Below are 16401 nucleotides of genomic sequence, written 5' to 3'. Positions count from 1 at the left end.
CGGGTATCAGACCGAGGAGGGTCGGAAGGCACCAGGGGGGAGGTCTCGGGGACAAGGATCCCTGAGGTCGCTGATCTGGGCCGGGTGGGACTGATCAGATGCGGGTGGGATTGCTTAGGTGAGGGCGGTGGAGTCAGAGTTTGAGCCAGATTCCAGATCCGCACTGGAGAACCTGGGGTGCAGCGAACAGACGGGGAGCGTGGGCAGGAGCCGGCGCCCGGGGGCCCTACGCTGGGAGATGCGGGTGCGCCTGGGCGCTCTGGCGGGAGCAGCGGCGCTGAGCGGGGCTCTGAGCTTCGTGCTGCTGGCAGCCGCCATCAGCACCGACTTCTGGTACATCATCGACACCGAGAGGCTGGAAAGGAGCATCCAGGGGGCGCGGGACCAGGGATCGGCCAACCGCAGCCAGCACGAGCCTCTGAGCTCCCATTCCGGACTGTGGAGAACCTGCCGGGGTAAGGGTCCTCCCAGGGTGGGCGTTCTCACCTGGGGGCCGTACCTGGGACCTGTTGCTTGCCGCATACTCCTATCTCAGCCTCCAAGCTCACAATGCAAAGCACTTAGGGGTGCTGGGAGGATGGACAGAGATGCAAAAGTGCGAGGTGCTCAACTTACAAGTGCACAACACCCCCTTGCTTTCTTGGGCGGGCGACATCTAGGGTGGCTTTGGGGTGGGGTGGGGGAAAGAATCCCAGGGTTCGGCCCTTGAAACTCCTTCCTCCTATCAGTTCAGAGCTCCTGCACGCCGTTGATGAACCCGTTCTGGCAGGAGAATGTGACGGTCAGCGACTCCAGCAGACAGCTTCTCGGTAAGTCTGGGGACAATGGATGGAGGAACAGTCTCTCAGTTTTGATGCTCTTCTCCAAACCGGGGTTCCTGAACTTTGGTGGGTGGGAGGCCTTTGACCACAGGTCGTGAGAGGGTGGGGCTCAGCCTGAGGGCGGGGCCACTCTTGCTTTAACTTGAAGGCGTGCAGAATTCATCCAACCAACAGACAGCTCTGTGGTGACTGAGCGAGACCTCAAATCCAGGCAGTGCCCTCTAGGCCCTCATGGACGTGCTGCGGAGAGAGGTCGTCACTGTCACTACACAAACATTAGAGTGGCAACCCCCAGGAAAGAAGGAGTGGGAGCCCAAGCCCGCGTCCCAACACCTTTGGATGGTGAACGCTGAATGAAAGGTCTTGTTCGGTAGTCTGAGGGCCAGCTTGTCAGTAGAAAGCGTGTGGGGTGATTTAAGGCAGGTACTTGGGAGCATCCTGTTGTCTGAAGGGCTGTCAGGTCACATGTGCCTTGCTGGTGCCTGGTTTTTCCCAGGGCTTGCAGTTCCTTAAAGAAGTAAAGCTCACTATAAAAGGGAGAGGAGCTTGACTGGCACCGGTGGAAGGTCGGAGAAAAAGGGGGTAACTTTGTTTATTGACATTTAGGGCTGCCCAGACACCCAGTCAAGAGCTTTCCACCTCTGTCTTTGATTCTCACATGCACCCTGCTCGGAAGTTGGTACCTCCCTCTTCTCTCCACTGCTTCCTCAGTACTGGGTATTAAACCCACGGCCGTGTTCGCACAGGCAAACGTTCTACCACTGAACTCAATCCCTGTCTCTCTCTCTTCTTTGTTTCAGTTTTTATTTTGGACAGAGTTCCACTAAGTTCTCTGGCCTGACCTTGCTCACACACTGCAGCTCTGTCAGGTCTTGGACTTGCAATTCTCCTGCCTCAGCCACCTGAGTAGCTGGAATTTATATTCAGCACCAGGCCTGGATCGGTGTCTCTTTTTGGCTTTCACTTGGCAACTGAGTCGGGGAAGGGTCTCCTAGAGGGGATCTGAATGCGGATGGACGTCCACAGGCCTTGGGTGTGGGTAGTCCTGGACAGACAGCCTGCAGCGTAGGAAGTTACCCCAGCTGGCCTCTGTCTGTTCCATCCTTAGCTCTTCCCTCTGCATCTCAGGCTCCCTCTTGCCACAGGGCTTTGCACATGCTGATTCCAGACATCTTCCCGAGTCTCTCTGCTCCCACCTACAGCTTAGCCTTGCTACTTCCGGCTCGTTGAACGGGTCATTTGGCTTTTTGAAGTGTAGCGTCTCACTTTTTCATTAGACTGGAAACTCCACGAAGGCAGGGATTTTCTCTGTCCTGCCCACTGCTGAACTATCAAAACTCAGCAGAGAAGCTGGCAGGCAGCAGATCACAAAGCAAAAGTCCGCAGAACAAGAATGAGTGACTGCAAGCTACATGACGGGTCAAAATTATATAGATAAGAATGAATGGAACCGTCAATGAATGGATGGATGGGTAGATTGATGGATGACTGGATGGATGGATGAGTGGATGAATGGATAGATGAATGGATAGATGGAGGAGTGAATGACTGGATAGATGGATAAGTGGATGAATGGATGAGTGGATGTACCAATACATGGCTGGACCCAAACTGTTTCTCTCAAGTCCAGTTGCATTCTGGGAAATATTTAACAAATAGCTCTCTTGAAAAAAATTAAAGCCCTTTATTTATAATGTTAGCACCGTTATGTGCTGCATTTCTACTTTGACCAGTTTTTTTTTTTTTAAGATTTATTTATTTTTTATATGTAAGAACACTGTAGCTGTCTTCAGACGCACCAGAAGAGGGCATCAGATCACATTACAGATGGTTGTGAGCCACCCTGTGGTTGCTGGGACTTGAACTCAGGACCTCTGGAAGAGCAGTCAGTGCTCTTAACCATTGAGCCACCTCTGCAGCCCACTCTGACCAGTTTTAAATTGTCAGCGTAATCTTACCTGGCCCTTGTCGGCCCCAGCATGACTCTGTAAGTTCCCACAGCCTGAGGCTCCCCTGTGGTCACCCCTGTGTGGGAGCTGAGCAGGGTGTGGGCAGTCTGTGCTGCTGTGCACTCCAGCTGCGCTGAGAGGTGCTTTGGCTGTTGTTTGAGTGCTTGCTTCAAGAATCATCTAGAATCCTGTGTTTGAAGTGCGGGACAGAAGGGTCTAGCCCTACCTCAGTGCCTTTTCTGGCCCTCTTAATCTTGGAGCAGGTTTCTTGGCCTTTCTAAGCCTCATTTCCACACTGATCAAAACGAGATGCCAAGCCCATTAAGGGTGCTGCCAGGACCCCACAACCCAAGAGTGAAAACACAAAACACTTAGGAGGCCAAGTCAGGAAGACCAAAGGTTTAAAGACTGCTGAACTCCAATGTGGGTTCAGTGTCTGCCTGGGCAACTTAAACTAAGCTAATAGTTCTGGAGATACAGTGCAGTGACTTGCCTAGGATGTACAAAGTCCCGGGTTCTGCCCCCAGCACTGAGGGAGAAAATAATAACAACGATGATAAAACAACACATCACATGATCAAAACAAACATCATCAAGACCGTCAAGACTTTTTTAAAATTTTTTCTTAAGATTTATTTATTTATTTTAGGTATATATGAGTACACTGTCTCTGTCTTCAGACGCCCCAGAAGAGGGCATTAGATCCAATTACAGATGGTTGTGAGCCACCATGTGGTTGCTGGGAATTGAACTCATGACCTTCGGGAGAGCAGCCAGTGCCCTTAACCTCTGAGCCATCTCTCCAGCCCAAGACAATCAAGACTTGTTGGTTGTTGTGCGGTGCCTCAAAGAAGGGCTTGGCAGACTCAGGGCTGGCTCTCAGCAATCAGTCACTGTCCTCACTAAATCCCTTCCAGACTCCTTTTCCCCTGTGACACACTCACTGGTGACCCTTTGTCAAGGCTGGCGCTGTCATTCAGCCGCCTTGCCCTGCTTAGATCCTACTGGATCCACACAGACATAGTTGGCAGTGGGCCGGCTTTCCTCTCGGTTGCTGCTGCAAGTGCCTGCTTGTCCCCTGGGGCCTGAGGAACAGGCAGATTCACACTGCCTCACTCAGCCAGCTCCTCACCTGGGATGTCCGTCTAAGCTTTATGTGAGGCCTTGGGCATTGCCGCCACCTGTCTGGGCCTCAGCTCCCTCATACTGAGGGGAGGAACCATCTTTCTAATCTTTGTAAAAAAAAAAAAAACCCTCCCTATTGCACAGAGATTTTTTAAAATTATGTTTACTAGTATTATGTGTGATGTCTGTGTGGATCAAAGGACGATTTCATGAGCTGGTCCTCCCAACCTTTGTCTGGGGGTGCGTTCAGGCCGTGAGACAGGCCTGGCAAACACTTTACTCACTCAGCGGATTGATGGCCTCCTCCTGTGTGGCGAGGGTGGGATTTGGGAGTTGCCTTTAATAACCCGGGGTGGCGGATGCTTGGTCACATGTGCAGCTGGGAGCCAGGGCTGCAGTTACCTCCATTGTACCAGGCAGGAATGAGGGCAAGCTGCCCCTTCAGACGGCACACTCACTGAAATCACCCCCAGAGAGAGCTTTTTCTCAGAATTGGTTTTTCCCCATAAATGAATTTTGTGTTTGGCCCAAGCTCTTTATGGTGTAAAGATGTTCCAGTCATTTAAAGATCCGCTACACTGGCCAGAGAGACAGGTCGACAGCAGTGCTCTGAGTCAACTCCCTAAGCTCATCCGGGTGGGCATGGATGGGCAGAAAACCCAAGTCTGCCAAGGGACCGCTTGGGCGCATTCCGACCCCTGCAGGCAGAGGTCAGGCAAACCCCGTCACCACTGCCTGCTCATTCCATTTGGCCATCTGGGAGAATGTGAGCAGACTTCAAAGTTCAGGAGCAGATGGCCCAACTCTCACCTCTTCCAGTCAGGAGTCAGAGGAAGCCATCTGCTCTAGAGTGAGCTGTTGCTGTGACAAAACTCCCTGACAAAAGCTACTTAGGCAACAATTCCAGTTTACAGTCTACTGTTGTGAGGAAGTCAAGGCGGGAACATAATTGTGGCCGTGGACAGCGGCGAAGAGGGACGGGTGGAGTTCTGTTTCCTCACTCGTCGGCATTGCTGGCTTTCTCGACTTTACGTCGTCCAGGTCCCCCGTGTGTGAAATAGTACCTTCTCCATGCGGGGTGGATCTTCCTACCTTAGGCAACAATCAAGACACCCTCACCCCACAGACATGCTCACAGGCCAGCCAGATCTAGATAATTCTACATTGAGACTCTTCCTGAATGAAAACCATCCGGGGGCTGCGTTCAGCATCTGGGGGCCGCGTTCAGCATCCGGGGGCCGCGTTCCTTAGCAGCAGAGTCTTGATAACCAGGCTTGAGTACTATTTTGGCTTTCAGACTCACTCTAGGGAAATGCTTTTGGGGGCAAGGAAGTTATCACTTAGCCCTCTAAATGAACCTGATGGACACCGAGCAGACTTGGGGTGTCAGTAATCTTTCTGTAGCAAATGACAGAAATACGGATTACGTCAACTTAAAGAGGAAGAATGGCTGGCCCACGTTTTTTTGCGGCAGTAGGTTGGCCTCCCTCGTTCCCTCCTTTGGACCTGAGTCCTGCGGCCCAGCAGGGAGGGGCTTCTGCGCTGCTGAAACTTCCAGTCAGGTATCCTATTGGTCCGGATCGAGCCGTGTGTCTGTGTGTTGAGCCAATCACGTGCCACTAAAAAGATGCTATATGCTGATTGGCCAGGCTGACACCATTTATTTATTTATTTATCTATTTATTTATTTATTTTAATTTTTTTCCCTTCCCAGGCAAGATTGGTGTGTATCACTACACCAGGCCTTGTGGTCCCTCTTAATATAGGCACGGAGATGGCATCAGGCCCCTAAAGACAAGGGATAGAAAGTGGGGACTCTTGACTGCAACTTACCCACCTGTGTGCATTCTTAGCAGTCACCTGTGTGTAAGTGGGTTCTTCTAGAAGAAAATGAGATCCTATATGCAAAGATCCAGGGATAGATAGGATCAGTATACAGTAGGAGCTCAATTAATGCCTAAATGTTGAGTGTAAAATGGAACTAGTAATTGGAGATTTGTTTATTTTAGAGATTTCTGAAAGTTGGTAGGATTGCTCAGTGGGTGATTGCTGTGCAAGGCCACAGATTTGGGTTTTGTTCCCAGAACCCATGGGAACATGATAAGAGAGAGTTGACTCCATGAAGGGGTGTGTCATCTGAACCCTATGTGCCTGATACACGTGATCAGATATGACAGAGACATATGCACACATGCACAACACAATAATAAAGAATGTTTTTGTGTGTGCATGTGTGTGAGTGTGCATGCGAGTGCATGTGCATGCGCGCGTGGAGGCCAAAGGTGGATGTTGTGTTTCTTCCTCTGTAACTTTATACCTTATTTTCTTTGAGACAGGGTCTCTCACTGTGCCCGAAGCCTCCTGTTTCAGCTGGACAGCTGACAGTGAGGCCCCATGACCAGACATCCCCCTACCCAACCGATGGGGTTACATGTGGGTGCTGCCACACCTGGGGTTCGTGCGGATGTTGGGGTTTTGAACTCAGGCCCTCACAGTGGCAAAGCAAGCATTTCACCCCGAGCCCTTTCCCCATCCTGACTCACTGGGTCATTTAGTATATATTTATTTTACACTAGCATTGGGCTATCTGTCTGGCATTGAATATCATCAGATATTGGCTTCTCTGGGCCAAACGCTGGTCTTATCTCTTCATACATATCAGCTGATTTAATCTCCACCACAGCCAACCTATATCAATATCATATCAATTATCATACTCAACGTCGTAGGTGAGAAAACATGGCAATGGGCGAGTGAGTTCCACTTGGGTCATAGCTGGCAGGCTTGGGACTCGAACCCTGGCAGTTTATGTCCCCTCTTTAGGAATGATGCTGTGCCGAGCCACATTTTAGTGCAGTGCATGTACAAGGCCTAGGCCCAGGAGCTGGCCTGCCACGGACGCATGGACTGCCACGGACGCATGGGGACCCAAGCTCGATACCCAGAACCTGCAAACCCAGTCCAAACAACAGCCAAAACCAAACCCGAATCCATAAGCCCCCTGGAAAAAACCCATAAGCTATGGCACATGGGTTACCCTAGAACTCGTGGGTGCATGGTCAAGAGACAGGTAGATTCGAGGTTCTTTGTCTACACAGCTGAAATATGAATTCCAGGCCAGTCAGAGACTCTGTCTTGAAAACCAAACTGAATGATGCTCTTAGAAATGACACCTGAGGTTGACCTCTGGCCTCTCTGTAAACCACACAGGTTCACTCAGACTTGTACATGCAGGAACATGTAAACACACAGACACAGACACACACACAGAGATACATACACAGACACACACACAGAGATACACACACAGACACACATACAGAGACACACAGACACACACACAGACACACACAGTCACAGACACACACAGATGCACACATAGACACACACAGAGACACAGAGACACACACAGATACACGCACACAGACAGACAGACACATACAGACAAACACACAAACACACACACACACAGAGATACACACACAGACACACATACAGAGACACACAGACACACACAGACACACACAGTCACAGACACACACAGATGCACACACAGATACACACAGAGACACATACAGATACACGCACACAGACAGACACACACAGACAAACACACAAACACACACACAAGACACACAGACACAGATACACAGAGACACACACACAGACACACACACACACAGACACACGCACACAGACACACAGACACAGACACACAGAGAGACACACACAGACATACACACCCAGACACACCCAGACACACACATAGACACACACACACAGACACACACACACACACAGATATACACACACAAACACAAACACACACAAATACACACACAGACACACACAGACACACACACAGACACACATAGACACACACACAGACACATAGACACACACACACAGACACACACAGATACACACACAGACTCCCCCACACAGACACACACAGATTCACACATAGACACACACAAACACACACAGACACACACAGGCATACACACAGACACACACAGGCACACACACAGACACACACATACACACACCCACCCTGGGCCAGAGTTTCAGGCTATTCTGCCTCAGGCAGAGACTTTGAGGAGGATGAGTAAGCAGAGGCAGGAGATAGGACCCGCTCAGTGTGGTCTAGGGACAGCCAGAGCCTCCAGGGTCTGGAGGGTGGGCAGAATGTGCTCCTCAGAGGCACGCCTGGTCTTTCTGGATCCATCTTCAGCTGTGTCTCTACCGAGTAGGTGACCATGGTGGTCAGATGAGGACTCAGGGTCAAATGCTTTCTCTAGCCTGGATCTTTCTGAGAAGATGAGGTTGGGGGGAAAATCGCCAGACTGGGTTTCCTGGCATTCGGGGTGCATGGGCGCTGCAGCCGTGTGGAAAATTAAAATGAAGCTGGGTGAGAAATGAGAATGGCAGAGCGGGGGAGGGACCAGAGGGGACATAAAACCCAGCATTACAAAGCTCCGGGCAGAGCAGGGAAATGAAGTGTGATTTCCTCAGAGTGGTGCCTCAGGCGAGGCGGGCTGCAGAGAGCAAGCTAGGCCAGAGCCCCGCGGTCTGTCCTGCTTTGGCTATGGAATCTCCTCTCACAGTCTCGGTTAACTGTGGAGAGGTCACTGAGTGCCACTGGCTGTAGCCATGAATCTGTGGATGAGTTGGAGCTGACTAGCTTTAGGAGGAGCGTGTTGGAGGGAGTGGCTGTGTCCGCGGCCTCCCCTGCGGCCTCCCCTGCGGCCTTCCCGGTCTCTTCCTGGCTGCTTGGAGATGAGTAGTTCTCCTCTGCTGTGGTATTTCTGCCTCGTCACCAGCCTGAGAGCCAGGAAGCCTGGTGAGCTCAGACCGAAGCCGTGGAAACTCTGAGTCCCGAGTCTTTATTTTTCTCTATACCTATTATCTATAACGTAATGTTACCATAGCTACCATCTCTTGGCATAAATGATACTGCTGCTGGGTATCACCCAAGGCATATATATGGCAGTGTGGTAAATGATGCCACCAACAAACATACCTGGATCCAGAGATGGCTCAGTAGGCAGGAGCACTGGCCGCACACACTTTATGACCTGCGTTCCATCCCTAAGACCCACGCTCAGTAGGTTTATTTTCCTGTTGTCATAATAGAATACCCACGACAAAAACAACTTAATGGAGAAAGAGCTTATTTGACTTATGGTTCCAAAGGGACTGAGCTCAATCCCGGATCCCAGTATGGAAGTCATGGTGGCTGGCAGGAGCCGGAGGCAGGCTGGGCCCATTGCATCCACACCAAGGATGCAAAAACTGAATGGAAGATGGGGTCAGGCTATAAACCCTCAAAGTCCGCTGGACCTTGAGCCCCTCTTCCCAAAGGTTCACAACCTTCCCACACAGCTGGGGACAAAGCGGTCAAACACACTGGCCTACGGGGTCGGGGTCGGGGTGGGGGAACAGTTCATATTCAAACCACAACAGCACGCACATGTGAAAGGAGAGACCTGGCCCCACAAAGCTGTCCTCCGATGTCCACACACATGCTCACCGCCCCTACAGTAAATGCACACATAAAAAAAAGACATACCCATGCCCTCAGCCCCAGACTCGGGGAGTGACTGACTATTTGGGAAGAGCAACACTGCGGATGGAGTTGGGGAATCTCAAGCTGAGGTCCTCTTGGGTTAATGTAATGGGCTGTAAGGCCCGTGATGAGTGAGAGTCCCTACAGGAGGGAACACGCAGCCAAGAGACAGAGGCAGAGGGATTGCCTGGAGTGGAGCTGCAGAAGCCAATGCTGCCCCAGAGTGGCTGCTGAGAGGCAGGGCCACCCCCTGCAGTGGGGACGAGGACCAGGATTTCTAATACCTTGGCTCTAAAGCTTAGCAAATAAATCCTGATGCTTTTTGGGTTGGCAGGGTCTGGGGTAGCCAAGTGGGCCAAGAATGCACTGTGTAGCTGAGGGTGACCTTGAATTTTTGAACCTTCTGCCTCTACCTCCCAACTACTGGGATTGTAGGCATGAGCCACAATACCTGGTTTAAATGGTTTGTTTTCGAGATATTATTATTATTATTATTATTATTATTATTATATTTGAATTGTGTTATGTCCATACCCCCCTTGTGTGCAGCCCATGAAGGCCAGAAGAAGATGTTGGGCCCCCTCAGAGCTGGGGTTACAAATGGTTGTTAGCTGCCACTTGAGTGCTGGGAATCAAATCTGGCTCCTCTGGAAGAGCTTCTGCCACTCTTAACTGCTGAGTCATCTCTCTGGAGGCAGAGGCAGTGACTGTCTGAGTTCAAGGCCAGCCTGGTCTACAGAGTAAGTTCCAGGACAGCCAGGGCTACACAGAGCAGCCCTGTCTTGAGGAGTCACAGACGCTGCCGCTGCACCCCACTTTCCAGAGGGCTAAGGTTTCAAACCCAGGCCCCCATGTTTGTACTGCGGGTGCTTAGTGGACGGAACCATCTCCCCAGCCCCTCCATGGCTGCTTTTTTCCTTTCGTGTACTGAATCCTCAACTCACAGGCTCAGAGGATGGGCTATTTGTTGGCGCTCCATTTCACAGATGAGAAAACCAAGGTTTGCAAAGTTACCCCCCAGATTGTTATGACATCTGGGCTTCCAGATGTTAGAACAGACACTGGAGCCCTGGGGGGGGGGCGGGGGTGTGGGCAGCGAGTACTTGGCCGATCCGGAGACAACTGAGGGACACATGTGCTCCAGTTCCTCTCAGTGTTGCTGTGTGCCTGGTGGTTGAGGCTGTTGATTTAGTGGCTTTTGAGGATGGTGTGACTCTTAGAAGCACTGAGATCTTGATGCTAATCCCTGTGTGCAGTCTATCAGCTCATCTACAGGGCGTACTGTCTGTGAGCTATTCATCTTTGTCTCTGGGCCTTGGAGCTGGGCTCCTAGCAGACAGCATCTGTTCATCTGCTGAATTTAGTATGTCCTGGGGGGGGGGGGGGAGGGACCGGGGTGATGGCCTAGTGAGCAGAGCTTGTGGCACAGGGCCAGACTCTGAGTTTGAATCTCTAGAACCCACAGAGATGGTCAACACGGAAAGGGCAGTCCCTCCCAGTCTGTACTCTTTTTACAGTCAAGCCCCCAGATCATGGTCAGAGACTGCCTGTATGAGTTTTAAAATCATGTTCAGTATCGTGTGTGGTTGTGTACACACAAACCAGCACAGCCCACATGGAGAGACCCGAGGACAGCTTTGTAGGTTAGCTTTCTCCTTCCGGCTTCAGGCTGACGTGGCCAGTGTTTGTGCCACTGGAGCCATCTCTCAGGCCCATGTGTTGAGTTAATGTTTTATTGTTAAAATCACCAAAGATGGGCTGGAGAGATGGCTCAGTGGTTAGGAGCACCGACTGCTTTTCCAGAGGTCCTGAGTTCAAATCCCAGCAACCACATGGTGTCTCACAACCATCTAACAAGATCTGACGCCCTCTTCTGGAGTGTCTGAAGACAGCTACAGTGTATTTACATATAATAAATAATTAAATCTTAAAAAAAAAAGATCGCCAAGGATTTTGGGTGTGCAGTTACTTTTGGGGTGTGGGATGAGATTAGATCCATGCCCCCTCCCAGGATGAGTCATGTGCCTTGAATTTATGATGAGTCTGTAATTTTGGGACAGGGACAGGCAGAGGCCGAATATAGGTATAGGGTTTTTGTTTTGTTTTTGTTTTTCAAGACAGGGTTTCTCTGTTTAATAGCTCTGGCTGTCTCTGAACTCATTTTGTAGACCGGGCTGGTCTTGAACTCAGAGATCCACCTGCCTCTGCCTCCTGAGTGGTGGGATTAAAGGTGTGCACCATCATGCCTGGCTTTGTACGTTTTTAACAATTTATCACAGCTCTGAATGGAACCCGGGTCCCCTGCTGGGGCAACAGGTAACCACTGAGCCATCAATCTCTCCAGCTCCAAGTGTGGGGTTTTTATAAGCCGTCCTTTCTCCAGGGCCTCTGCCCATCACCTCACCTGCTCACCACTTGTCACTGCCCTCAGCTAGAAGGGAACTAGATTTTCCAGGAGCTCCGGTGGTGTTTACCGCTTCTCAGAATAGCGGGCTCTTGAGTCCGCATCGAGAGACTACGTAAATAATGCAACACTGCCCTCTAGGGGTCACAGAGAGTAAGTGCAAAGATGCTCACAGTTGAGACCATAGATTCAGGAGTCTCCACCGCTCTTAGTTACCACTAGAAGTAGTTGTGTAGACCTCCAACTGGGGGCACGTGGTAACTTATGTAAATGATCGGATGCTAGGCATTAGTAACGCCCTGTGCCCTTCTCCCTCTTCTCTTTAGCGATGCACGGGACATTTGTGATCTTGCTGCCCCTCAGTCTGATCGTGATGGTGTTTGGGGGGATGACTGGGTTTCTGAGCTTCCTCCTGCGAGCTCACCTCCTCCTGCTGCTCACCGGGACCCTCTTTCTCTTTGGAGGTAGGTGTGCACCTGCCCGGGGCCCAGACTCTACAGGTGTGCAGATGGTGAGTGCTCTGCTGTAATCCTCTTTAGGGGCAGATCTCAGCTTCTCTGAGGGCTGCCCCCTCTTGTGGCAGTATCTGGAAGAGGCAGAGGTTCTCAGCCTTAAGCTCCCCAGATCTCTGGTTCCAGGGGAGGAAGAGAAGGAGGGGGGCAGGGCACAGCCTTGGGAGTCATCCCCCTTGCTGCAAAGCTGTGTCTGCCACCTCTGTCTGGTCTCCCAGTGATGGCTTCTGGTTTAGAGCTGTGGGCTGAGAAGAGACCCTGGCACCCGCTGCCTTTGCTCCCTTCTGCTGAGTAGCAGCTCTGATGTGGAAAATCAGACTGACCAGGCACGGAAGGACCATGGCTTCACACGGCTGCAGGTTCTCAGTAAGCAGAGCTCACTGTGAGATGGAACAGAATCACAAGTTGAAGCTGTGGAGGGTCTGGGGACATGCTGGTTGAGTGGCCCTCGGCTTCCTCGTGATTACAGTCAGCACCCGCAGACTGTACCCATAAGCCCTGCGCTTGAATGTGGCTGAGAGGGTAGATTTTATGAAGCTGTGTGAGATGACCCACGTATTCAGCAGCTTCTTAAGCTGCTGTGTACACACACGTCACAGCCGTTTGCATCACGCGTGAGAACGAGCAAGGTTTACCTCGAGAAGGTAGCACACATCAGGACATGGTGGTACACACTATTATCCCAACACCCGGGAGGCTGAGTGTTGACCTCAAGCTGAAATCCATACAGTGTAACTCTTACGAACAGAAAACAATACCAGATCAAACCACACCTCTCAAACCCAAATCCAAACCACACCTGCTAAAAACCCAAACCCATACTTAAACCAAACCTAACCAACCCAAACTAAATCAACCACATCCAAACAAAAGCCAGGTAGGCAGACACTGGCAGAGGCAGATCTGTTTACATGACTGGCTATAGGTCTTGGGAAAGTGGGACCCACAGCCCAGATGGGCGCTCTATGACTCCCTGAATTAAAACAAGAGAAAGAAAGGCAGAGGCCTAGGAGATGGCTCAGCACGTAAGAGCATTTGCTATGTAAGCCAGAGAAGCCAGGTTCAGATCCCCCAAACCATGGAACAATCCAGGCATGATGGTAAAAATAAATATAAAAATATAAAGCATTGGAGAGGAGACTGCCAGTTTGGCTCCAAGGTCAGGGAGAGATCCTGTCTCAAGAGGATTAGGTGGTGAGTGGCAGGCAGGATGTCCTCTTGACACATGCACACATCACACACGCACATTCGAGCACACACACACACACATGTACACATACATGCACACACGCATGCACATGCATGCACACATGCACATTCGAGCACACACATGTACACATACATGCACGCATGCCTGCACACACATACACGCATGCACACGTGTACACATGCATGCACACATGCATGCACATGCATACACACATGCACACATGTACACATGCATGCACACGCACATGCACTCACACACAAGAAAGATGATTTCTTGGGAACTTTAGAGGAGGAAAATCAAGGAGGGTACAGATAATGGGAAGCTTTTCTTCCCATGGCTATTCCTGGTCTTGGCTATGGTGATTCACTCAACAGCGAATTCTCACATCAGTTCCCTCAGGTAAGACTCTGGTGGTGGCCCCCTCTGATCTGGAGGCACAAACCAGCTTATATGGTTGGCACCATCATAAGGCCGAGTTATTCATTTAATGAGATTTCAAAGTGAAAGGGAACATAAGGGGCCATGAGAAGGAAGCCCAGGAAGAGCATACACTTAGCGTGTGCAAGGCCCTACACTACAAAACTGAAACAAAATAACACAACTCAGGTGTGTCCGCTTGCCACCATCCTGGACTGCGTAGCAATGAATCAGTATCTTATGGAGACCTACTGTGTGCCAGCACAGGAGGTGCCAGGGGAAAGGGGCTTGGAGATCACCCTCCAGGACTCACAGCCTGAAGAGAGACACAAGAAGCTGCAATTGTGACCCGGGCTGTGGTGGTGATGGCGGACCCCTGGCTAGGAAGAGGAATAGGTAGGGAGAGAGGAAAAGAGGGGAAGGTAAAGGTGTGTGTGTGTGTGTGTGTGTGTGTGTTTCTCCCTAGAAAAGGTGTAAACCACCTCTTTCCCTCCTTCTCCGGTCCCAGTGAGGTATGACTCAGCGGAAGTTCCCCAGGGGAACCGATGAGTTTATGAGACTTACTTACAGATCAGCGAGTGAGGGGTTACAGGCAGGGGCATAGATGACCCTAAAGCAGCCACCCTGGAAAGTCTGCACCCACCCCGCATGCGTGATGACACCTGTGGCTGTGTAGATGAAACCCACCCCTTTCCTCCCCTCCCGATCTCCTCTAGCCCTTCCCCCAAGTCCACACACACACACAAAAATTAGGGTAGAAATGCATATAATGGTGGTGGCTAGATACTCAGGTGAGGGTCCTAAGACCGCCCTGTGCCCTCCAGCCCAGCAGAAGTTTGGCTGGGAGGACAGTCTTGCACAACAGAGGGAGAGGGGAAGAGGAGAGAAGAAAGGGGAGAGGGAGGAGGAAGTGAGGGAGACAGAGGAGGGAGAGGAAGGTAGGGGAGGAAGATGAGGGAGGAGAAAGAGGAGACGAGGTGTAGGTGAAGAAAACCCAGCTCTATGTTAAAAGAATAACTATTTTTTTCTGGAGTTAAATTTTAGTGACAGTGGCCTGGGGACGTAGATTCAGGTCTCCCATCTCCACACGTATCACGTTCCAACGAAGTAGAAATTCAGAGTGTTTTATAGTGACGAATAAAGAAAGCCATAGCGAGGAGGGGTGGAGGAGGGAACTGGGTAGAGGAGGAGGAGGGGAGGGGGAGGAGGAGGAAGGGGAGGAGAAGGAGGGAACTGGGAAAGGAGGAGGAGGGGGAGGAGGAGGAAGAAGGGGAGGAGGAGGAGGGGGAACTGGAAAAAGGAGGGGAGGAGGAGGAGGGGGAGGAGGAGGAGAGAACTGGGAAGAGAAGGAGGAGGGGGAGGAGGAGGAGGGAACTGGGAGGAGGAAGAAGAGGGGGAGGAGGGGGAGGAGGAAGAGGAGGAGGAGAGGGAGGAGAAGGAGGAGGGACAGGCCAGGAGGTTCTGAAGGACTGTCCGTCCGTCTTTCCCTGCAGCCATGGTGACCCTCACTGGAATCAGCATCTACATTGCGTACTCAGCCGCCGCCTTCCGAGAGGCCGTGTGCCTCTTGGAGGAGCGGGCCCTGCTGGATCAGGTGGACATCCGCTTTGGCTGGTCCCTGGCCCTCGGCTGGATTAGCTTTGTCTCGGAGCTGCTCGCTGGGGTGGTCTTCCTGGCAGCCGCTCGTGTGCTCAGCCTGAGTCAGACGCAGGACCAAGCCATCTGATTTTGGCCAACCCAGGAGGCGCAGGGCCTTCTGGACCCATCTCAGCGAACAGCACCGCTTTCTTCCATAAACACCACTGACAGAGGCCAGCGTCCGTGGTGGCCCGCTGAGGACGAGCGCTCCTGGCTGCCGTGTTTGTGCTGTCGGGGCTGCCCATTCTACTGTGATGTGCGCTTGTGTGCGCCTCTGGTGGACCGGGAGAGGAGAGGGGTGTGGAACCCATATCACCTAAATAAACGCCAATCCTAGTCACCCAGGAGTTTTGCAGCTCTGCCTCACTCTGCGCCTCCTCTGGCTTCATTTTGTCCTCGGCCCTGCCCTTTGGATTGGCTTCTCTTCTTTGTGAGGGGATGCTGGGTGGATCGGAGGTCGGTTAAGTTGTGCAAAGGTGCACAGAGACACTGCCATGCTTGGCTCTTCAAGAGTCACCCTGCCGCCAGCACAGCGTCTCTGGATTGTGTGTGGGGTTTTTCTTCCTCAGACGCTGCCTCGAGCTTCACACAACCTAGACACAGACAGGAGGACACAGTGGTCAGTTAGCCCCAGGGAGAAGTCAGAGCTCTGGGGTCCCAGCACCAAGCAGGGAAGGTTCTCTGAGTGAGCCACTCCAGGCAGTGTGTGTGAAGAGAGGGGCTGGGGGAGAGGGAGGTGGAGGGAGGGTGTAAGGG

The 16401-nt window shown here is 51.6% G+C and overlaps 1 protein-coding gene across 2 annotated transcripts; it reads left to right on the top strand.

Moving 5' to 3' along the window:
• The first annotated feature begins 238 nt into the window (after positions 1 to 238).
• Positions 239 to 15733, top strand: Tmem114 (transmembrane protein 114). 2 transcript variants are annotated; one of them, XM_052194890.1, is made up of 4 exons: positions 239 to 455; positions 729 to 809; positions 12195 to 12332; positions 15501 to 15733. In XM_052194890.1, the coding sequence occupies exons 1-4, from the start codon at positions 239 to 241 to the stop codon at positions 15731 to 15733; spliced, it is 669 nt and encodes a 222-aa protein (XP_052050850.1). The 2 variants fall into 2 exon arrangements, with proteins under 2 accessions (XP_052050850.1, XP_052050851.1); XM_052194891.1 differs by lacking the exon at positions 12195 to 12332.
• The last annotated feature ends 668 nt before the right edge of the window (positions 15734 to 16401 follow it).

The sequence above is a fragment of the Apodemus sylvaticus genome, chromosome 10 (assembly GCF_947179515.1).
Source record: "Apodemus sylvaticus chromosome 10, mApoSyl1.1, whole genome shotgun sequence".
NCBI lineage: Eukaryota > Metazoa > Chordata > Mammalia > Rodentia > Muridae > Apodemus > Apodemus sylvaticus.
The sequence above is the reverse complement of the archived record's forward strand: the minus strand, read 5'-3'. Positions and strand labels throughout refer to the sequence as shown.